This window comes from Anopheles coluzzii, chromosome X (assembly GCF_943734685.1).
Source record: "Anopheles coluzzii chromosome X, AcolN3, whole genome shotgun sequence".
Lineage (NCBI taxonomy): Eukaryota > Metazoa > Arthropoda > Insecta > Diptera > Culicidae > Anopheles > Anopheles coluzzii.
The window spans coordinates 9,466,185-9,489,623 of NC_064669.1; the positions used below are offsets into that span (position 1 = coordinate 9,466,185).

General features: G+C 50.3%; 4 protein-coding genes across 11 annotated transcripts; 3 read left to right on the top strand and 1 right to left on the bottom strand.

Moving 5' to 3' along the window:
- Positions 1 to 807: 807 nt before the first annotated feature.
- On the bottom strand, positions 808 to 5,845 carry LOC120954211 (vacuolar protein sorting-associated protein 16 homolog). Its single transcript, XM_040374628.2, has 9 exons — positions 5,664 to 5,845; positions 5,366 to 5,564; positions 5,099 to 5,294; positions 4,751 to 5,018; positions 3,863 to 4,682; positions 3,639 to 3,787; positions 3,441 to 3,565; positions 2,598 to 3,349; positions 808 to 1,267 (listed from the first exon to the last, which is right to left on the bottom strand). Exons 2-9 carry the CDS (start codon positions 5,422 to 5,424, stop codon positions 1,129 to 1,131), a joined length of 2,508 nt encoding a protein of 835 aa, XP_040230562.2. The 5' UTR covers positions 5,425 to 5,564; positions 5,664 to 5,845; the 3' UTR covers positions 808 to 1,128.
- A 2,324-nt stretch (positions 5,846 to 8,169) lies between these two features.
- On the top strand, positions 8,170 to 9,575 carry LOC120955972 (Werner Syndrome-like exonuclease). Of its 3 annotated transcripts, none has more exons than XM_040377263.2 (3): positions 8,170 to 8,270; positions 8,344 to 9,193; positions 9,383 to 9,575. In XM_040377263.2, exons 2-3 carry the CDS (start codon positions 8,423 to 8,425, stop codon positions 9,488 to 9,490), a joined length of 879 nt encoding a protein of 292 aa, XP_040233197.2. In that variant the 5' UTR covers positions 8,170 to 8,270; positions 8,344 to 8,422; the 3' UTR covers positions 9,491 to 9,575. The 3 variants fall into 3 exon arrangements, with proteins under 3 accessions (XP_040233197.2, XP_040233207.2, XP_049461808.1); XM_040377273.2 differs by having other exon boundaries at positions 8,171 to 8,270; positions 8,337 to 9,193; XM_049605851.1 differs by lacking the exon at positions 8,170 to 8,270 and having other exon boundaries at positions 8,277 to 9,193.
- On the top strand, positions 9,496 to 10,445 carry LOC120955981 (putative lipoyltransferase 2, mitochondrial). The gene has a single exon (XM_040377285.2). It carries the CDS (start codon positions 9,610 to 9,612, stop codon positions 10,321 to 10,323), a length of 714 nt encoding a protein of 237 aa, XP_040233219.2. The 5' UTR covers positions 9,496 to 9,609; the 3' UTR covers positions 10,324 to 10,445.
- Positions 10,446 to 11,248: 803 nt separating this feature from the next.
- LOC120949221 (histone deacetylase 6) lies at positions 11,249 to 23,161 on the top strand. Of its 6 annotated transcripts, none has more exons than XM_040366377.2 (10): positions 11,251 to 12,465; positions 12,660 to 12,973; positions 16,435 to 17,016; positions 17,100 to 17,371; positions 17,447 to 17,639; positions 17,974 to 18,033; positions 19,156 to 19,433; positions 19,509 to 21,042; positions 21,110 to 21,197; positions 21,267 to 23,161. In XM_040366377.2, exons 2-10 carry the CDS (start codon positions 12,971 to 12,973, stop codon positions 21,599 to 21,601), a joined length of 3,345 nt encoding a protein of 1,114 aa, XP_040222311.2. In that variant the 5' UTR covers positions 11,251 to 12,465; positions 12,660 to 12,970; the 3' UTR covers positions 21,602 to 23,161. The 6 variants fall into 6 exon arrangements, with proteins under 6 accessions (XP_040222340.2, XP_040222311.2, XP_040222321.2 ...); XM_040366387.2 differs by having other exon boundaries at positions 12,665 to 12,973; XM_040366398.2 differs by having other exon boundaries at positions 12,670 to 12,973.
- Positions 23,162 to 23,439: the final 278 nt, after the last annotated feature.

Here is a 23,439-nt window from a genome sequence, read left to right on the forward strand (position 1 = left end):
TTTTCCCGTGGTTTCTGGGATACTTCATACCAACACCTTCATTAGTTTTCCTTAACATGAATATCTCTCTAAGCTGACGGTTCCTTGAAGATTTACCTTAGAAACATTGCTCTCTAAGAGGAATACGCATTAGACCACTCAACAAAGTCGATTGCGAATTTCGGATGTTTTGCCATGGCAGATGAAGACGTGCGTGCAGGCATGTTTTGAAGATCTTCGAAGATGTTCGAAGACATTCGATTATTATCAATTCCTTCTCAGGTTTGGCGACAAAATTGTTGGAGTAGAGCTTCTGTATCATGTTTGTTCAGAAGTTCTGGATGGCACACCGCACAGTGAGAAATTCCGCCAAAAATCGCCTACAATCCTTAGTGTCATTGCTAGCCGCTGCGAAGCTAGTGGACGCGATTTCTGCTTTCTGATATGTGTGCCAATATTTCCACAGGTAATAGGTAGGTTTCACTGTTTGCCCAGTTGCACTGATCTCTCTGGCCAGGTGAACTCAGCGATGGAGCCCTCGGCTTTCATTTTGAGCTTTCTTTGGAACCTCAAGTCTCTCCGGGTCATGCACACGTTACAGACTGTCCGACTTTCATTTCAGTTTTCGAAGTTTTTTTAAAACATATCGCCCCAATTTTTTGCAGTATCATATAGCTAAAGTATATCCTCAAACCCGTGCAAAGAAAGTTTTCCGAAAAAATGGTCTCATAAACTGTCCAAGAAGCCTGAAAGTCAAAAAAAAGAAGGAAAAAGGAGATACCCGGCTTTAGGTGCCACTGCCACTATACAAAAACAACACAACCGCCATTGCTATCGATTCGTTATATTTTGCGGTGTATATTCGCTTCGATATTACACTGAACTGTACTGTACTCGCTAGCTCTAATTGTCTGCTGACAGCGTTGGTGAGTCTACTGCGAGCGAAAAGGGAATGGAGTAATAACATTTACACATGCTTGCTTGCTAAACCTTAACCTACTACCGGGAGCACTTTGGCTGCACAATGATGATTACAAAACATATAAAGATATAAACTTATAAAAAAAACACATACACACATATACTAATATATCCTTCGCGTCTATCTGATATCACGGTTCAACACGCCTCGCCCTTTTCTGACTCGCATTATTTCTTGCTGGACAGCTGCCCGATCATGTTTTCGACCTTTGCCATCAGCGCGGAATCGTTGCAGTGGTCGTGAATCTTCAGCAAGCTGTCGATGTCCTTCTGCATGAACGCGATGGTCGCCGCATCGGCATAGCAACTGCGCGGGGGGGAAATAAAACAATTTAAAACACCGTTACCAACGACTTATACACTAGTGATGTGCTCTTTGGAGCGCACCGACGACTCCGATCCGATTATTGGGTATTGAGTCGTACGGGTATTGTTCGTCCGACTCCGACTCCGGCAAAATCTGAACCACTAGGTCCACCCGGAGTCGGAGTCGCCCGGAGTCGTCCGGAGTCGTTCGGAGTTGTTCGGAGTCGTCAGAAGTCGCCCAGAGTCGTTTGGAGTTGGAGTCGTCCGGAATCGTCCAGAGTCGTTCTGAGTCGCCTGAAGTCGTCCGGAATCGTTTGGAGTCGTTTGGTATCGTTTGAAGTCGGAGTCGGTCGGAGTCAACAGGAGCCGTCCGGTGCAATGTGCTTGTGACCAGGAATTCCATTTCAATATGTTTTTTTATGTCTTTTACTTTGTGCGTAAATTTCGTATACAGGCCATTGTTTGGCTACACCGGCCCTGTCTCCGGACTCCGGAAATCTCCGACTCTAACCGATTCCGGACGACTCCGAATGACTCCAATCGTCTCCAGACGACTCCAAACTAGTGATGGGAAAAATGAAGTTTTCGTCGGAATCGATTCCGTCTAGCTCCAAAGTTTTCTGGAATCGATTCCGAATAGTAGGTCCGGAATCAGTTTCCAGAATCGGCAGCGGAATCGGAATTGGTTCCAGAATCGGCTCCAGATTTGACACCGGAAATTGGAATCGGCTCGGAAACTAGCACTGGATTCTGTTCCGGAATCGGATTTGGCAAAATTAGAATCGGCTTCGAAATCGGAGTCGGTTTCGGCATCTCCATAAGAATATGCGTTTGGGTCCAATGATGCTACGTATTGATAGCCGCAAAGAATAAAAAAAAATACTTGCAAACAATCGACTCTTATGTAGATTCCCGGACTAATTTCACTTCTGATACTTCTTTTTTTAATTCAAGAACTTATTCTCATTCTGGAGAATATTTCAATTATCGAGACAATCTTGATTCCGTTACCAGAGAAAATTGCGATTCCCAGATCGATCCCGCGGCTGACTCCGGAATCGAAATCGGCTCCGGAATTGATTCCGATAACGAAATCGGAATCGAGTAGGTCCGATTCCGAGCTCCCACCACTACTCCGGACGATTCCGGACGACTTCGGATGACTCAGACTCCCAACGACTCCGGACAACTCCGGTCACTTGACACGATTCCGATCAATTCCGAACGACTCCGGATAATGCTGGACGGACCAACCGTCCGGAGTCGGATCGGAGACGACTCCAAATGTTTGCCAACTTTACCCATCACTATTCTACGCACTAGTGACTTACCCCGCCCGCAGATACCACTTCAGCTTCGTTTCCTCGCCGCACCGGGGCAGATACTTTTTCGCCTCGGTCACGTTCTGCTTCGCCAGGCACACCTCGACGAACGGTTCGTACCCGATCGCGCTCTTCTTCGCCCGGCCGAGCTTCTCCAGCTCCTCCCACTGGTAGTTGTCCGCGTACGTCTGCACCCGCAGCCACCAGAAGCGCCGGTCGGACATGCGGAACTCGCTCTTGAGCTTCTCCGCGTACCGCTGGTCCCCGAGCTGCAGCAGCTTGCGCACCATCGCGTGCAGCGCCAGCCCGAAGAAGTCCTTCTGGTACTTGTCCTGCAGCAGCTTCTGGTGCCGGATCAGCTTCTTCGTCTCGTCCGCCAGGTCGGCCTCGACCGGCTTGCCCGCCTTGCGGTAGTTGCCGCTGATGTCCGGTATCGAGGCGTCCAGGTTGCCGAGCTGAAGCGCTTCGCGCAGCGCCAGCTCGGCCTGCGACAGGAAGTCGTCCTCCTGCGAGTGGATGTCCTTCAGCGTGGACAGGCTGTTCAGCTGGCAGTACTTCTTGTACAGGTTTTGGGCGAGCGGGTAGCGCCGGATCGTCATGTGGAACTTGGCGAGCGCGGTCGTGTTCTTCATCTCGAGGATCGCCATGTAGATGAGATCGATGTCGCCCGACTGGGTGGCGGCAATCAGCGCCTTCTCGCACGCGCCGAGCTTCAGCAGCAGCGGCACCTGCAGCTTCTTCTTCGTCTCCATCTCGAGCAGCTACGGGGTACGGGGGTAGAAACCGCAGAAAAGTTTAACAAATTCGTGTTTGATAAAAACACATCAGCACGGGCATGCATGCAGGTTTTACCGTAATGGCGAGCTTCGTTTTGCCGATCTGCTGCGCTTTGTCGGCCACGTTCGCGTACGACATCGGTTCGCGCAGGCCGGCGCTAGAGAATTTGGCCGCTATCTTGCGCGCCACCTCGTCATCGTCTGCAAAGGAGGGCGTTAAGGGGACAATGGTCGGTTAATAAAAGAAACAATCTCGCGAGCATCAAGCTCCTACTCTTGTCGTGCGTAATCTTCTGGAACGCCCAATGCTCCAGGATGCGCGTCTCCTGCAGCTTCAGATACTTGGCGATGTGGATCGCCAGCCCGTAGTACTTGCGGAACACCAGCCGATCCAGTATAACGACCGGCTGCAGATGGTTGAACCTGTTGGTAGAAGATATTTCCGTAAAAAAAAGGTGGGCTCGTCTCATATTCTCCCTCCCTCTCACCGGTACTTACTGCTGTATGGTGATCGGGATGCCCACGTTCCGGTCGCGCAGCACATTCAGCACCTTGAGCGTGCGGCACATCGTGATGTAGTCGGCACAGTCGTAGCCCGTGAGGAAGCTCTTGCCAAAGTACGCCGCCTGTATCAGGCACTTCTGCGTGCTCGGGTCGAACTCGTGGCCGGCCGCCTGGACGCAGTCGGCCACCGCGGCCGGCAGCCGGTGCTGTATCAGGCACAGGTACTCGTCCGACTGGTGGCTCCGGTCCCGGAACTTGCGGTGCGCCTCGAACAGGAAGCTCGCCGGCTCGGAGATGTTGATGCCGAAGATTTTGCTCGTGCTGGGCGGCACCCGCTGCACCAGCTCGTGGCAGTAGTTGGTCAGCACGCGCACACAGTCCATCTCGGGGATGAGCGCCACCGGCGTGTCGTACGTGTACACACTCGATTCGCCGCTCGCCCCCACCACCAGCAGCAGGTGCGCGTAGCACACGATGACGGCCTGCCCGTCCGGTCCGGTGCTGCCGTCGATGCACCACACCAGCTGGTTCGCCTGCTCCTGCCGGCCGGTCGCAAATTCGCAGTACTTGCGCTTCAGGTCCCACGAGCCCATCCAGAGGCAGCCGGTGTTGGTCAACAGCGCGACGTGCTCGTGATCGAACGAGACGGCCAGCAGGCTGATCGACTGGTAGTCGTGCCGCATCGCGGGCGTCGTATTGGTGAACGCGTTGTCGCCGTGCCGCACCAGGGTGATCTCGTTGCCGGACGCTAGCAGGCAGCTGGTGGTGCGGTCCTTGCACACCATCTCCCAGCAGGTGAGGCTGCTGGTAAGGTCTGCAATAGCGAAAGAAAGAACGGTGACTCACTGCGGAATGGGAATGACACGGAAGGGCCGGGCGTACTGAGCAGCTCCGAGAGCGGGCGCGACTTCGGATCCTTGATGTTGTTCAGGATGTAGATCTTAAAGCCGGACGTCATCACGGCCACGCCCGTGCCGGAGGCGGAGGTAAAGATGCGGGCGTCCGCCACGTCCGTCACGTCCTTGCCGACGCTGAACTTGTGCACAAAGTTGCCGAACATGTCGTGCAGGAAGATGGTACCGTCGTCCTGCACCCCGATCAGCTCTTCCGCGTCCGACCAGCCGAGCGTGACCAGATTGCCGCAATCCCACTGCAATTTTTCAAACGAAGGTGAGGGGCGTGTTTGTAGGTGGAACAGAGCGTAAAGGGATGAGGGGGGGCACTAGTTACATTGATGGAAGAGAGCAGCTTGCCCACGCAGTTGAAGATGCGTATGATCGGTCGCGTGCTGGCGCCCCCGTCCAGCTTGACGAACAGCTTCGGATCCTTGACGACGGCGATCGGGCCACCGTACGGGGCCGCATACACGCGCATATGCTCCAGGTTGATGTTGCCGGGCCATTCCATGGTGTAGAGTTCGATTTTGCTGTGCCGGGGGAAAGGATACGCGTTAGAGGGCGGAAATGAAGGGGGCGGTTAGCCAGGGAAATACTTTACCGGAAGGCATTGCCCTGTCCCAGCGTAAACCAGTCGCCCGTATTGCATAGCAGAGACATTGTAAAGCTGCTTAAAACTAGACACACAAACACACACAAACACAAGCACTATACTAAAAATTTACACTATTGTTATCAATTTCCCACCCCTTTGGGAATGCCCGAACTGGTTCGTGTTTTCCTTCCCCCCTTTTTATTTGCTATGAGTTTGGGAAAAGATGAATCAGAACAACAATAACAATAACAAATGAGCTGTCAGATACCATATGATTAGCGCTGACGTTTACAGTTTTGCTTACATTTTGTAGATGCATTTGTGGCGAGTATAAAGATTCGAGCTCGTTCGTGCTACCCACAAGGAAAATAATTCATTTTATTGAACAACATTCATTTTTGGGGCCGTTTTCGTTCTTAACTTTCGTTCTGTTTTAATAGCCGAATGATCGGTGCGTGGATTCATGCAGCCATTGTACAATGCCATGAATGACAGCCCTTTAACCTTGTTGCCAACAACCACAAAACTGGAAATGCGTTTTGTGAATGAAACTTTCAATAGCTTTTGCATCATCAAATTAGAACAATTCTCAATCCTCTTTTTCGTCAGAAGTAGTGATGGGCGAGTCAATCCTAACGTGTCGGGTCGAAGCCATCCGTAAGCGACCCGGTGTCGTTCGGGTCCACCCGAAAGGTACAAGTAGGTTCAATAGGTTCAACAACTCCGGTAGGTGCAAGAAAGCAGAAGCGACTCCAACCCATTGGTGCACAGAGTTCTGGTCGGGTCGGGCCAAGGTGGGTTCATTCCGACCCGTGGTTGCAGCAATTTCCGATCGACCCGAATGATGAGTAATGATGAGGTGCGAGAAAATATAAGCGATTCCAACTCCGAAAATGTTGCGGGAACTTTTGTTGCCAAATCGTATGGACGAACTGCCAATCACATGATGCGGAAACATTTGCAGATTTGATTCCGACTCCGACCTAGCGCACCCGCTGCACTCACGTGTCAGAATCGATACCAACTGGCTCGTACCCGGCTCCAGATTGGGTTGTAAAATGATTCGTATGACCCACCACTAGTCTGAAGTGATACATTGGAGATGGTTGTTTTTATTTGTTCATTGGAATTTATAGGAATCCTAAGCAACTCCCCAAAGCCAGTACTTGTTCTAGCAGTTCTCCCCAGATCTAGTTCTAGCGAAGCATAACTTCAATGCGAAACCATACAACAGTACTGAGGGAAGGTGAAAGCTTTCAAAGCGATGAAAGCTTCGCTATGTGGCTATCCCATCAAAGATGGTGCCACCAGCTTGTTTGCTATTTTTAGAAAGCACGAGTCGTTTGATTTGTTTGGTTTGGTTTGGTTGAGAGCTTGAGCCGTTTAGAATCCGTTTATAGGTCGTTTATTGAATTCGTGGAACTTGAGACAGTTCAGAAAAGATGCAGCTGACAGTTTGTACATACGATTAACAGCAGGTGGAATGACGTGCTTATACCGGTCCAAAATTTACAAAATATGAAATACCAATCCCAAAGCGTGTTTCCGCACGCCCGTATAAGTGATAACCGCTACCTCAACACCAATGACCTTTACCAAAATCTGTGCGGTCGACCATTCGTATAGATTTTTGCTCGGATAGTTTTTGGCTGAGTAATCTATGGCGCTCGGGCCATTAAACTAAGAAAGAAAACAAAGCCATACCGGTTCTGGAACTGGTCACAAACTCACCCCGGTGCAGGAACCGTTACTGCCCTACCAGCATTAAACGGCTTTGAAGGCATTCAGAAGGCATTTAAGGCCTTAGTCGCCTTAGAAGGCGAATAAAGATTTCAACCGAAACTTTCACGGCTGTAACGGGTTCTCTTCGAAATCTTTCAACTTTTTGATTCAAGGAGAACAGATAGCTTGCCGCCATCTTAGCTTGTTTATATACTGAATTTGCACCTGTACTAATGTAGCTGCCAAATAGAGCAGTGACAACGCTTTTGGTTCCGAACCGAGAAAGCATGTGTTCAAATCCTGATTTTTATGATCTTTTTTCTGAGTTTATTTATTTTTAAATTAATTTTTTCTTACTATAATTACTTTAAACAAAATTTATGTGAAGCGAAATTAAAATAATACCTTTTTAAAAAACATAATAATTACACTATGTTCACCGTTCATTATCAGGATGGGAGAAATATGTATCTCATTTTTCCTTTTATTAAAGTTATCGAAATGAGTTTGATATATTAACACCTTTCAATGAGTTGGTCTTTAACAACCGAATAATGTAGACCATCTTTAATAAAGTGAAATAGCTCAGAGCTTAACGCAAGAGAACATAACACGTAAATCGTGCTATCGAATCTCACGTTCATATCTGGGAACACTACAACAGTGCAGTGCTGAAGACGCTTGTAAGGTTTTCTTTTGACAGTTGCAATTTCAAATTTCAAATTAAAAGCGAAATTTTTCATTGACATATTTCAAAGGCATTTAATTACTGCTAAATGCACTGCTGATCGCCTTCAATTCGCCGGCGAATACAAGGCGATTAGAAGGCATTTAACGGAAATTTGCGGGTAGGGTGAACCTATACCGATCCAGGATCCGTTACCAAACCCTTACCGGTCCTGCAACAGCTTCCAAATCGAATTCGAATCCTTCTCGGAACTGTTCCGGATTCGAAATGAATCGGGTACCTAGTCCAGCCCTGGAACGGAACTGAACTCAACTAGAAAATTTCCCAAATGTACAACGTTCCCCTGGACGAAAACGTTGGTGGTCGCTGACAGAAAGGTTTACTGTCAAATTGGCGTTCGAGTTGTTTCACAAGGGCGCACCCGTTCAATACAAACCGCTAACCTAACGAACTTTAGGCGCCGTTGGCAAAGGGACGCGAAAACGAACAAGCCATTGACCGGTAAGCACGGTACAACTAAGATTTATTTTCTAAGTGGAAACCGATGTTTTTGCAATATTTTGTAAGAAAACAGACCCCATTTTGTGGCGTGAAACGGGGCGACGCTGGAATGTAAACAGTGACGCGGGCTTTTTTTTTTAACGAACGACATCATGTCCAAACGAACACTGCCGCTGTGGCTGCGGGCCGGCAAGAGCGATGCAGATCTGAAGAAGAATGTAGAGTGCGCCGTCGTGGTAGAGCCGTTAAATGAAAACAACAAACCAGCGGTACCAGCGCCGGCTGCGCCGGAAGAGGAACCACCGAAGCGACGCTTGCGAAGCAACTACCAGGTGGAGGAAAGCAAGCAGCCCGACCTGCGGGTAGAATATCTCCCGTTCGTCAGCTATACCGGGGCGATCGAGTACTACACCACCTTCCAGGATGTCGCGTTCAGCTGCGACCAGATGATGCAGTGGGTGGAGCAGCAGCAGGAGGACCGGCCGATCCCGATCGCGTTCGATCTCGAGTGGCCGTTCAGCTTCCAGACCGGCCCGGGCCGGACGGCACTGATGCAACTGTGCGCCGCCCCCAACCGGTGCCTGCTGCTGCAGCTCTCCTGCCTGCAGAAGCTGCCCGCCGCCCTGTTGCAGCTGCTCTACCATCCGCGCGTCCTGCTGCACGGCGTCAACGTGAAGAACGACTTCCGCAAGCTGGCCCGCGACTTCCCGGCGGTGAGCGCGGACCTGCTGATCGAGCGGTGCGTCGAGCTCGGCCAGTGGTACAACCGGCTGCACGGCACGACCGGCATCTGGAGCCTGGCGCGGCTGGTCGAGCAGGTGCTGCGGCAGCGCGTCAGCAAGGACAAGCGGGTCCGGATGAGCAAATGGAACGTGCTGCCGCTGTCCGACGACCAGAAGCTGTACGCGGCGATCGATGTTTATGTAGGTTTTTTTCTTGTAATGCTTTGTTTCGTGTTTTTGTAACGTCCATTTCCCGCCCGTTTTTTTTTTTGTTTGTCTGAGACCGTTGCGGAATCAGAAACGTCAGAAATGACGCAACCCCACTGGTGTGTCGTCAGATGTTATCAGCTTGTTTTCCGTTTGTTTTCGTTTCGTGCCCGGTGATTGCAGGTTGGCCAGTTGCTGTACATGAAGCTGGCGGAGAGGCAGCGCCAGCAGGAGGATGCTGAAAACAGTGCGCCGGAAGTGAGCCCGGAGATCGAGCGGAAGGAGAATTAACGTCCACGGTAGCAGCCCCGCAACACGCACAAGACGCTACACCGACTGCCCAGGACTGCCGTGAGAGAGAGAGGACACAGAAATCTCAACCCAAAAAACACACTCATCCTTGCCGCACCATGTCCCGCCTGGTGCACGTGCTGCGGGCCGGACGACTGCCCTACCAGCGGGCCCTGAAGCTACAGCAAACGATCGCCAGCCAGCTGCAGCAGCAGCAGCAGAACGCCTCACCATCACCACCCTATCGCCACGTGCTGATACTGACCGAGCACGAGCCCGTCTACACGATAGGCATCCGGACGCGCGGCTACGACGAGACGGAGGAGAACAGGCTGCGCGCGCTCGGGGCCGACTTCGTGCGCACCAACCGGGGCGGGTTGATCACGTTCCACGGGCCGGGGCAGCTGGTCGCGTACCCGATACTGGACCTGAAGCACTTCCAGCCGAGCGTTCGCTGGTACGTGTGCCATCTCGAGCGCACCGTGATCGAGCTGTGCCGGCGGTACGGGCTGCGGGCCGGCACGACGGCTGACACGGGCGTCTGGATCGGCGACCGGAAGATCTGCGCACTGGGCATACACGCGAGCCGGTATGTGACGACGCACGGGCTCGCCCTCAACTGTGACGTCGATCTGGGCTGGTTCGGGCACATCGTACCGTGCGGGCTGGTCGGCAAATCGGTGACCTCGCTCGCGCACGAACTCGGGAACCGGCCGGACCTGGGGGTGGACAGTGTGGCGGACGGGTTGCTGGAGTGCTTTCGCGCAACGTTCGAGTGCGAGCTGGACGAGCTGGATGCGGGCAGCCGGACGAAGCTGCTCGAAGGGATTTAACCAGGACGAACCAGGGATTGTTGGGGAGTTGACTCAGGAAGCAATGTGTTGCCGTAAGGGAGGAGTGTTTTAATGCTTTGAAAAATGTTTAGAATACAGTCCGAGTTGTTTTGATATGTTAAGCACGTGTTTCTTAATTTACGCTTCTAAAGGAATTCGGTTGAAGAATGGGAAGTTCTTCGCAGGTGGAAGAGCACATCGACGACAAACGGTTCTTTCAATTTTTCAATGTTTTTGAAGTATTTTATGCTGTTGAAATGAATCCGATTAGAAATGAATCCACCGCGTGTTCTTTTTACTCCACTCTGAGGTCTGGCCATGGAACTCACAGTTTTGCCTGCCACTCTGATTACTTCCAGCGATAAAAGCGATTACTCTCCAGCGATATTTTCCCATTAGCGATGGTCTGGTCTTAGTCTTCAACATTTTCAAGGGCTGTCAGCAAGAGGATCGTAACTATTCAGCAATTGAGCTCTTCCATTCATACATCTGCAATTTGCCACTAGTTGCAGCAGGTCGCACAAAATGACTTCACATCAAAGATCCATCTTTCCTGCGCAACCGTAGCCAGCCGTTTGCGCGAGATCTTCTGGTTGACTTCTTCGCAAGGATGTCCTCACGAAACTTCCACATTAGTGATGTTGCTCTCTGGAGCACGGCACACGACTCCGATCCAACTCCGACTTCGGCAAAATTGTAATCACTACTTCCGTATGGAGTTGTCTTTGTTCTTAGGCATTTCATTTATTTGTGTTTTTTTACTTTCATTTTGCGCGTGCACTTCGTATACAGGCATTTATTTCAAAGGCCGGCGCAGACTCCGGCCGATACCGGACAACTACGGACGACTCTGACTCCGGGTGACTCCGGACGACTCTGAACGACTCCGGACGATTCCGAACAACTCCGGACGACTCTGATTCCGGGTGACTCCGGACAACTCCGGACGACTCTGAACGATTCAAGACAACTCTGACTCCAGGTGACTCCGGACAACTCCGGATGATTCTGAACGATTCCAAACAACTCCGGACGACTCTGAACGACTCAAGACAACTCTGACTCCGGGTGACTTTGGACAACTCCAGACGACTCCGAACGACTCCGGACGACTCTAACTCTGGGTGACGCCGAATGACTCCGCATAATGCTGGGCGGACCTACCTTCCAGAGTCGCTTCCGAAATTATCGGCATCGTATCGGAGTCGACTACGGATGTTTTGGTAACTTTATCCATCACCATTCCTTGGCTAGTCAGGCCAGTCATCTCCAACAAATCCAACCAGCCAGGAGTTTGCTTACCGGTCCATTCGCAAGAACTTGTCGAGTTGGTCCAAGCCCAGACGAACTCTACGAAACGCCATTCTCCGTAGTTCGTTCCATTCAGCTGGAGCATGCCAGTGCCTTCTTTTTACAGAGGAACCTTTGCAGAGGGACCTAAAGGAACTCTGTACTTGCTCTTGAAATACTAAGGTAGCTTAGATCGAAATGAGATTAAATTCGATTCCAGCTCCAAACGCCGTTACATTCTGGAAATTAAAGTGAGGCTAGAAGTTGAACTATTTGTCCTTTTCGACGTACAACAGACATCTATTTAAAAAAAATCGTAACCTCACACGAGGATATATCCTACGATGCCTAACCTTGCCCTGTCAACACCTTGGATAAACAGTCCCAGTGTGTGTGTGTGCCATCTGTATCGTGTTTCGAGCAGTGCCCGACTGCTCGATTCCACTCGAGTATGGTTGTTTATAGTTTTCTTGGGTGTTTTCCCCCTCTCTTTCTTCTGGTTGTTGTACGGCCCGTCGCACGCCAGTGTGTTTTGCAGCAGCTCACAGAACGGCGCCGTGCGTGTAGGTCGCATTGACCAAAACCCTGCAGAAGTTTACCCGAAATCGGTTCCATTGCTCTCAGTGGCGGTGTGTTTTTTTTTCTGGTGGTGCCTGGTGCTGTTGCTGCGATTCCGCACGCGGGACGCTGCTGTTTTTGGGCCGTAGCTTCCGTGGATGATGTCAGAAGAATTGGCCAGCAGCTGCTGCTCGTTTGGCGCTTCGTCGTCGTCGCACGCATAAACGAAGGCTTGGGAGTGCGCGCGCGTGTGTGTGTGTTTTTGCGTGGGCATTTTGTGTGTTGCCGCCGGGGGTAAGCCATATGAAGCGTTGTGCGTTCGGGGCAGCCAAGCTTCGCCTACCGCACTTACATAAAAGGAAACGATGAAGTAATCGGCCACCCTCCCACCCGCTCTGATTTTGTTTCCCTCGTCTTCTTCCTCTTCTTCTTCCGTGGGTCGCCCGCGCGCGCCATTGGCCTCGGCTCGCTCGCTTCCTTTGTTCTAGCCCAGTGCAGTGTGTGGCCAGGGAACGCTTCGAACGTGGATTCGCTCCGATCCCGGCGAGTCGCCAATTTGCAGTAGACACATCCCGAAACATCCCCTACACGCACACACACGCACACCGAAAGGACCAACAACAAAGTGCAAGTGTGTTTGTGCGTGTGTGAGACAGAACAATCAACCCCCGTCAACAGGAAGCACCCCGAGTGTGACAAAACCCGTAGCGAAACATCTGCCAGGAAGAGCAGGTCAGGGAACGCGCACCACCAGCCCTGTCGCGCGCTCAGTCAACCATCAACCACCGGGAAAAGCAAAATGGTAAGTAAAGAAAGTCAATATCATTCGCCCCCCTTTCCAACTGCAAGGAAAAACAACAAACAACAAACGAAAAAACAGATCTTTAAAATGCGACACACTCTCTAACGGTCACCGGGCGACGACATGGGTTTTCGCATCACAATCAATACGCACGCACCAAACCATTAAGCGCTAATGGATTGGAATACATGAATAAATCTGGCTAGCAGGGAAAAATCACACGAAAAAAAAAGAAAGAAGTATAACAAACGGGCAGGGTAATTGGCCTTCGGTTGTGCGCGGCAGTGCCTATACTTCAGGTGTGCTGTGTGTGACACTTAAGGAACCGCTGGGATGGTGCCTACATTCCGTCGCTCCCCTGCCACACGCACGGGAGGGTTGCAATAAAACAACAAACCTTTCCCCGCCTTCGGTCCACCCCCTCATTGAGAAGAAAACAAAATACTGTGTCGAGGTTACGGGCTTTTTGGATCCACTTCTCGAGCAGTTCAGCCCAGTGGCACTAAACTGCACCGGGATTTGGAGGGGTGACCTCAACACAATTAAAGCAGTAACTCATTTAGCAAACAACCTTTTTTTTGGTATGCTCAAAGTAGATTAAATGAGTGACAGTGGAGTAAAAACTGAAAGCAAAAATGATATTAATGTATTAGAGTAAGTAGAGAAAAAGTTAAAAATATCTGCAATAGTAATATTTGTTTATGTTGCATCTAAAGAGTCCTTCGATTCAATTTCAACATATAGTTGGCGAATTTTAAAGAATTTCGTTTTCGAAATTGTTGAAATTATAAACGTATTTAATGTTTGGACTGAGAGTCTGTTACGTTCTGGGAGAAGTGCATCATATACAACGTTTTGGCATATTAGTTTTAGTACATGTGGAACCCCTCACAACGAGTTTAATCCGTTCCAGTGACTCACTCGTTATACGAAAAACTCGTTATGCGAAACACTCTTTTTCCTTCGAATTTGTATGAAAAGTAATGGAATTGGCTCTAGGACCGAAAATGTGCTAGTAAAAATGGCATATACGCATCTGAAAGAATGTATCCTGTCTCCCTAATACTTTTACAATATAGTCGTTGCCGCTCAAATTTGACACAAACTCACCTATTTTTGTCTCGTAAGCACCGATTTTTGACAGCGTGTCACAATTTTTGTCTCTCAGGGCCGTGTTCGTGCTTCATCAGATGCGATTTTATCGGACGATCTACCAACATTTTATATGGGATTTGACAGATACCGTCGAACGTGCGACTTCGTCGTACGAGGGAATCATTTTTTTTTTTTAATTTCGTCGGACGCCGCATCCGATGTTATCTGTCAAACTAATTGTGTGGTGTTTTGTAGGAACAATCTCAAACTATCTTTTCATAATTTCATTTTCGTTAAACTATTAAAATCATCCAAATCAACGCAATATGAATCGATGAAGCGTTTGACAGCACGTGCGATAAAATCACATGCGACGAAGCACAGACACGGCCCTAAGGCATCAATGTTTGACTGTGAGTCAATTGCTTTATTTACAAAATTTAACGAAATTTCTGACACTGTGTATTCCGAAATTATTGAAATTAAGTTAAGTAGTGAATAATTTCATAAATATAATTTAATGTATAACAATCGTTATGCCTATTTTGGTAGGTTTAATGGAGTGAAAAAATTGGCATGTATTTTGAGGTGTAAACACCGGCGCTAGAATTTATAAAATTTCATTATTTTTTCTCATAAAGCAATAAATATACACGGTTTTAGTATTGTTTATGTGATTTAAAATTATAATTGTCAATTAGGTGGCAACGACTGTAATTGTGGTATATTTTTAGTTCATGTTTGTTATTTATCATTATTATTGATCAAATTTCTTGAAAAAGTGGGTGATTGTTTTAGTCTGTTCGTTCAAAAAACACTTTTCAGGACGATTATGTATTGGTTTGTGGCGATACCTGCTAGACTTGGAGTGGCACCTAGTGGAAACGCTCTCCTTTATGAGCAAGTAGATCCAAAAAAGGGGTTGAAACACTCATCTACATATACGCCACACACTTGTTCCTCACACTCAATTATACGACACAGTTCCACCTTGAAAATCAACATTTTGCCTGAGTGAAAATAAAAATTAAAGTAAATACTCAATCCTTACCGATTGTGATCTTGATTTCACATCGGGGCCGAAACATGTACCAGCAACGCAAACGGTATTGCTCGTTATGCGAGATTTTAATCGTTATAAGAGATGTATTTGTTGGGCATTTAGATTTGTTCGTTATGCGAAAAACTCGTTATACTCGGTACTCGTTATGAGGGGTTCCACTGTATGAAGAGTTGGAATTGTTACGTTAGAATCGATTCGAGAAAGCATTTTTGACATTAGAATTATACTCAACAGTGTAATAACGCTTGGGGAACAAAAAAATGATTATTTTGTGTGTGTAATTATCGGTGAAAGGCCCAATCACATAGAAGAATTCGGAATAGAATTGTTACGTTAAAAGCACGGATTTTTCCCCAGACAAAGCGTTCGATTTTTTCGATCGAAAAATGGTGCTAAGGCCGAATGCTTTCTATTTTTTAATACCGTAAGCAAGTAATGCCGACCATATATTCTCTTCTATTTAAGTAATTGATTGAAGTTTTTTTTTCATTTTATGATAAAACTAACTGTCTATTTGAAATTTCAAATGGCTTGAATTTGACTCGAAAGTAAGCACAATACGAAAAGTAGAAGAAGAGAAGTGTCATTCTCCATACAAAATGTATGGAATACCCGGGTATGCTGGGTGCCAACTTAAAGGTTAATTGTACTTCGTTTCAAACACATTTTTTTTTTCTCTAAAAAAAACGTCCAATAACGGTCCAATAATAAATACTGAGTTGAGCAATATTCAGCTAATGTAACGCCTAATTGTTTGCATCGAATACAAAAAAAAAGCGGCCCAGAGTTGCCGAGCACTGGATTAAATCGATTAGCACCAAAGCAAGGGGGGATCATTGAGGGCGCCCAGCACAGCACACAAACACACACACACTGTCAGGCGCACGAGCAAAACAGAAACGCTACGGGACGAATGGGAAGAACGGGACAAAACAAAAAAAAAAAGAGCGGGACAGAGCAAATCGTGGCGTCTCTTATCGTGGGGCACACTTTTTCGGGGCACACGAATAAAAACCATCCCGCACGGGGTCGCACAAAATCAATAGGAGGTCGCGTTTAGTGGGGCACGCAAGAAGTAAACCATCCTTCATCGGGCACACACGGTGCTGCAAGCAACGCAAGTGGCAACCTAAATCTACAGTGCGGTGACACCGTGCTCTAGCGTTTGTCGTGAGCATTTTCCCGTCCACCAACACCGTCCCGCCGCGAGTAATTAAGTTTTCCTTTTCCCTTTTTTTCCCCTTTACCCGTTGCCGTGTGTATAATAATGTGTATCGTGTGACACTTTTTGTTTGCGTTGCAGAACCCGAACGTGGTGACGCGCAGCAGCGCCAAGCAGTCGAAGGTTCGGACCCGTGCCCAGCAGGCAGCAACGGAGGCGGAGCAGGAGGAGCGGCGGGTGAAGCTGTACGGTGGCTATCGGTCGACCGGCAAGGGCAGCATAGCGGAGGCTAAGAAGCAGGGCAAGCTGAGAATGTCCGCCACCAGTCAGAACGGCACGGGGGCCGGCGGCGACCAGCGCCGCAGCTCCGACTTTACCGAGGTGCAGCTGAAGGACATCTTCCAGAACGCGCAGAGCGGGGCGCGGACGGTGCGCGGCCCCACCGGCATCCTGTACGACGAGCGGTTCGCGCTGCACCGCTGCCTGTGGGACACCAACTATCCGGAGTGCCCGGAGCGGTACCTGCGCGTGATGGAGCGCTTCACGATCGGGCAGCTGGTCGACCGGTGCCAGTTCATAGCGCCCCGGCCGGCCACCCGGGCCGAGCTGCTGACCAAGCACACGGCCGAGCAGATCGAGCTGCTGGCGCAAACGCACGGCTCGCAGGACGAGCCCGAGCTGGAGCGGCTGAGCTCGCACTACGACGCCATCTTCATCCATCCGGTAAGCCAGCCCTCAGGCCAGCACTCGCCCAAAGCCGACCCCCACTAACACTTTCTTCTTTTTTTTTTTTTTGGTTTGTCCAGACGTCGTACGAAACGAGCGTGCTGGCGGTCGGCAGCACGATCCAGCTGGTCGAGAGCGTGTGGAGCGGGACGGTGCAGAACGGGATGGCGATACTGCGGCCGCCCGGCCACCACGCGATGACCGCCGAGTACAATGGGTACTGCTTCTTCAACAACGTGGCGATCGCGGCCCAGCACGCGCTCGACCATCTCGGCACGCAGAAGATACTGATCGTCGACTGGGACGTGCACCACGGGCAGGGCACGCAGCGGATGTTCTACTCCGATCCGAGGTGAGGTTTCGGGTAGCGACGCCCCATTTTGTGCTCTGTTTTTTTTTTCTAATCCATCTCATCTCGTCCCCGCAGGGTGCTGTACTTCTCCATCCATCGGTACGAGCACGGCACGTTCTGGCCGAACCTGCGCGAGTCCGACTTTGACTACGTCGGCACCGGCAAGGGCGAGGGGTACAACTTCAACGTGCCGCTCAACAAGACGGGCATGACCAACGGCGACTACCTCGCGATCTGGCAGCAGCTGCTACTGCCGGTCGCCACGGAGGTAAGCAAGCAAGCAAGCGGGTTTTTTTTTCAGCCCGATAGGCCAACGGAAACAGGAGAGCCGACGAAATGCGTTCTAGAACGAAGATTCGCCTGCCCTATCTCTCCTGGGCCAGCGCGATGACGGGGCAGAAAACTAATCAGCAATCAGACTGTCGCCGAAACGAACGCAAGACACACCGCCGCCGCCGCCGCCGCCGACATCACAATCATCCCGCAGTTTTATGATAGCGCGATTGTTTTGCGCGAATTTATTAGCCTGCTTGTGTGCCATGTTTGCATCGTTTCTTTCTTTCTTTTCTTTTGGTAACATGATTTGCTTCTATTACTTCCAGTTCCAACCGGAGCTGATAATCGTATCGGCCGGCTACGACGCTGCGTACGGATGTCCAGAGGTGTGTGTTTGTTGATTTGACGTTGTTAACTAATCGTCGTTTTCTTTCTCTCTCTCTCTCTTCTTTCTCTCTCTTCTTTCTTTTCTTTCCCGCTATTCCATTTCCCCGTTTTTGCGTTGTGTGTGTGTGTATGTTTTTGTGGATCTTCCTTTTTTTTCTGTGTCTCCCATCTACTGCCCACCTCACGGCATACAGTTCGCTCCCGAGCTGATTATCGTGTCGGCTGGTTATGATTCTGCCCTGGGCGACGAAAAGGTAGCCACCGGGAAACAGTGCTTGCCAGCGTTTGCTGGCGATGATTTATACTTATTTTTCGCTGCTCGTTTTTGGGTGTATCTAACTCTTATGTCTTTTGTACTTTGGCGTACAGTAACACATCATTACAGCTGGCACGATAACACACACACACGCATACACACTAAACTTCATCATTATGTCATGCTCATGTTTGTTAGTTACATGTGGGTTCCTTCCTTTGGCATTTTTTCGTTGTTCTTTTAACTAATTAATGCACATTTGTTAGGACTATAAATACAGTCGCTGCCGCTAAATTTGGGATCTTAGGTATCAAGTTTTGCCTGTGAGGCTTCATTTTTTGACTCTAACGCATTTTTGACTGTAAGTCATCAATTCTAGACTCTTGTAGGTATCATGATATATTTAAAAGGTTTTTGAGGAGATTTATGACAACTATAACCTTACATTACAAGCACACTACTAAAATCGTGGGATTTAATAATTATGTTTGTAAAAATAATAATGAAATTAACATACAGTGGAATCTCCCTAAGGTGAATCTTCAAGGGACCGTCAGCGTCAAAGAAAACTAATGAAGGTGTTGCTCTGAAGTATCCAAGAAACCACGAGAAAAACCTGGCATCATTGGACCAATATTTTTTTGTGAATTGTTTTTCAACGTTCATCTTAGATAATTGAGGCTATCAAATTGCACATGCAACTTAGAAAATGTTCGCCTTAGGGAGATATGCATCTTGCAGAGACATACGATTTATGGAATATGACATCTTGGAGAGGGCTTGCAACGCTACCGTTAAGCGTCTCTTGTTGGTGCCTGTCAGGCCTGCTTACTAATCTTCACTGTTTCCCCCTCCCCACCCTCAGGGCTGTATGGAAATAACACCCGCGTTCTACTCGCACCTGCTCAGCCCGCTGCTGCTGATGGCGCAGGGACGCGTCGCCGTCGTCCTGGAGGGTGGCTACTGTCTCGAGTCGCTTGCCGAGGGCTGCGCGCTCACGCTCAAGACGCTGCTCGGCGATCCGGCCCCACGGCTGGCGGAAGCGCTGCAGCCCCCGTCCGAGAGCATGCAGGCGTCCATCCTGAACTGCATCTACAGCCACCGGAAGTACTGGAAGTGTTTGCAGCTGTACGAGCTATACGAGTAGGTTGAAAGGCGTTGAAATCCCAATATTCCAAGTATAATAATTTATTGCTCTGTGTTTGTTTCTGTCCGCAGCCTGGAGGACTACAACAACACCAACCCGCAGGACAACTTCCACAAGGTGATCAAATGCTACGTACCGCCGGAACCGCCGGCCCAGCCCGGCCGGTACGAGACGCGCAACTGCTACCCGGTGCAGTCGGCGGACGAGCGCGCCCGCATCCAGGACCGGCTGGCCCGGCTGCACCTCGCCACCGATCTCAGCTTCCCGCCCGACCGCGTCTGCTACGTGTACGACGAGCTGATGCTCGAGCACCGCAACAGTGCGGAAAAGTGGCACCCGGAGCAGCCGGAGCGCATCGCGAAGATCATGCAGCGGCTGACCGGGGACTACCAGCTGGCGCAGCGCATGAAGCGGCTGCCGGGCCGGCTCGCCACCACCGAGGAGCTGTGTCTGGTGCACGGGCCGGAGCACGTGCGCCTGATCGGCGAGGTGTGCCAGTCGAGCACGATGAAGCAGACGGCCGACCAGTACAACTCGATCTACTTCCACCCGAGCACGGACGCGAGCGCCCGCATGGCGACCGGCTCGGTGCTGACCGTGGTGGAGGACGTGCTGGAGGGCCGCACCCGGTCGGGCGTGTGCGTGGTGCGCCCGCCCGGCCACCACGCGGAGGCGGACACGCCGCACGGCTTCTGCATCTACAACAGCATCGCGGTGGCGGCCCGGCATGCGGTCAAGCGGTACGGGCTGCGGCGCGTCCTGATCGTCGACTGGGACGTGCACCACGGCAACGGCACGCAGCACATCTTCGAGCAGGACCCGCACGTGCTGTACGTCTCGGTGCACCGGTACGACAATGGGGCGTTCTTCCCGCGCAGCACCGACGCGGACTACACCGTCGTCGGCAGCGGGCCGGGCCGGGGCTTCAACGTGAACATCCCCTGGAACCGGAAGGGCATGGGCGACCCGGAGTACGTGGCCGCGTTCCACTCGGTCATACTGCCGATCGCGTACGAGTACGAGCCGGAGCTGGTGCTGGTGTCGGCCGGGTTCGATGCGGCGATCGGCGACCCGCTCGGCGGGTGCCGCGTGACGCCCGAAGCGTACGGCCACTTCACGCAGTGGCTGTCGGTGCTGGCGGGCGGCCGGCTCGTCCTGTGCCTCGAGGGCGGCTACAACGTCAACTCGATCTCGCACGCGATGGCCATGTGCGCGAAGGCGCTGCTGGGCGATCCGCTGCCGATGCTGCTGCCGGTTAGCGGCACCGCCCGCACGCCCCCGGCGACGCACGCGTCCTGCTGCGAGACGCTCTCGAACGTGCTGTCCGTGCAGCGGCTCTACTGGCGGTCGCTCTGCTTCAACAAGAAGCTGCCGAGCAGCGAACCGCTGCTGGAGGAGACCGGCAGCGAGCTGATCGAGGCGCTCGACAATATGACGCTGAGCGAGCGGGGCGGCACCGACCAGCAGCAGCCGCAGCAAACCACGTCCACCCCGTCGTCGTCGTCGTCCGCTGCGACGGCTGGCAGCAGTGGGGGTGAGCAGGCGGCGGGCAGCTCCAAACAACCGTCCCAAACGCTGACCGAATTTTTGGAGGCTAACTTAGAGGTTCGCAGGCAAATCGGTGGGTGGATTGTTCAACCAACAATACTTAACAAAGCTTCCATCGTTACAGGCACTGCAGAACGAGGAAATGTTTGCCGTAATACCGCGCCGCGACTGTCCCCATCTGAGGCTGCTGCGACCGGAAACGGCCCCCGAGGGTAAGGCTACCGTGTGTGTGTGTGTGTCTCCTTTCATTTTCCATGTGTTAATCTTGTTCTTCCCCGCAGCAATCGACACGCGCACACCGTGCAGTGACTGTGGTGCGGAGGTGGAAAACTGGATCTGTCTGCTCTGCTTCGGCGTGTACTGCGGCCGGTACGTGAACGAGCACATGCTGCGGCACGGTACCGGGGCGGCCGACCATCCGCTCGCCCTCAGCTTCGCCGATCTGTCCGTCTGGTGCTACGGGTGCGACGCGTACATCGACCATCCCGCCCTGCACCACTACAAGAACCTGGTGCACCAGGACAAGTTCCACGAGCCGCTCGTCTGGTCGTACGGCAGCGACCTCGTGCTGGACGTCGTGCCGGGCAGCGCCGGCCGCAAGGCGGGACAGGACTGATATTGGCCGGACGTCTCGAAGGTGATCTTTCGAGTGTTGGTGCTGTTTCTGCTGAAAAACATTCTCGTCGGTTACCTGAAGTAGGCAAAAAAGCGGGAGAGAGCGAACAAAAAAACAACAAACAAACACGCCTCCCAGAGATTGCGCTAGCCCTTGCTTTAAAAAAAAAAAACAACTTGCATTACAGCGTTTTCCAGGTGTTCTCATGGTTGTGGGAACTCCTTCCTTGATTCTTTCTTATTGCAAGTGAACTTCATGTGTTGGAAATTAGACTCTATTGGCACGCTTGCTGGACAGGCTTCCTGCATATTCGTGTTGGATTTGTCCATCAAGGGTGCTATAGAGTCCAATTCCCATTACATTAAGTTCATTTCACGTAAGAAGGGGTCAATAACTGTACTGGGGAAAATGGGGATGTACCACGGGTTGCTGTACGGCCTGAACGCTCTCCGCCAACCGGTTCCGTTGTAACATATCTTTCCGTACCAAAATGTGCCGGCAGCGGTAACTATTTATCATATATACCATACGTAACGTCAAACTAACGCGCGTCGCGTCGTCCTGCTGTCGTCCCCACTGTACACAATGTTCGTTCTAATCCGCTGTATGCACAATTTAACGATTCCTCTTGAATGTGTGCGTGTGTGTGTGTTTTTTTTTCGTTCTTAACGGGAGCATAACGATACCGATAAGGGCTACTTACGATAAGTGTTACAGAGACTATATAGAGCGTAGAGCGGGATAGGATATAGAAGCTGAGGGACAACGTTAATGACTCTTGTACAAATCAAGCATGCAACAGTGCGTGAATGTTGAAAGCAACGGGTGGCGAAAGTAGAGTGGAACAGCCACTGGCCACTGTTCAGATTTGTTTTTTTTTGCCGGGGTGGGGAAATGGAAAAGTTTGTTGAAGAATTGTGTAACTTGTGTTTAGGATATACTAGCTCAAACCAATTATACTGCAACTAACCAATTTGTAGAGCGCGTAGTAGTAGACAAGCGAGCAAAAAGTAAAAGTAAAAGGCATATGTTAACTAGATATTAACTAAGCAAATTCTATTAGCCCGACTAAAACTGTGCAACAGCAGGCGCACACACACACGTGTGGTAACAAAACAATACTAAAACATTTAACGCTAGCGCTGTTTTGCACATGTTAGGACAGGACATCCTGGTTGGCCATTCCATTTTCATCGTGTGTGTGTGTGTGTGTTTGTTAGAAATTTTAGAAAACCTTTTTTTCTGTTTGCTGTAGACCAAGATTACGTATTGGCGGTTGCATTTTTTATCGTTTTTTGCTGTTTTTTTTTAATTCCTTTTTGCGAATGTACGAAAAAGATGCGGTCAGGATGGAAGTGTTAGAATTTGAAGACGATAGTGTTTCTGTGTTTTTTTTTTCATATTGAAGATTCATTATATACAAAATCAACTTGTTTCAAATGAGAGGAGATAGCGTGTGCGTTAGCAATTGAGAGCAAAGGGAGAGCACGGGAGCGCGCCGGGAAAGTGTTACAATTGTGTATGTTTGTTCAATAGATTATTAACAAATAGTAACTAAAATTTTGCGATTGCGATTACTCTCTAGCATTGAATCCGAACCGGACCCTTGATGGGAACTCTGGATGAGGGATTGTCGGATGCGGCTTCCTCGCCAACTTCCATCGCAAATGGTTTTACATCGACCGCACCCTTTCAAGAACTAGGCGCTGTTTACACATACACCCACAGCCACACAAAACATCTTGAGGAACTTCTTAACTGAATGTGTACGGGTGGTGCGATCGCTGCTTCGCCAAGTTTGAAGAGACTTGAAGCTCACGTGATGCATCTAATTACTC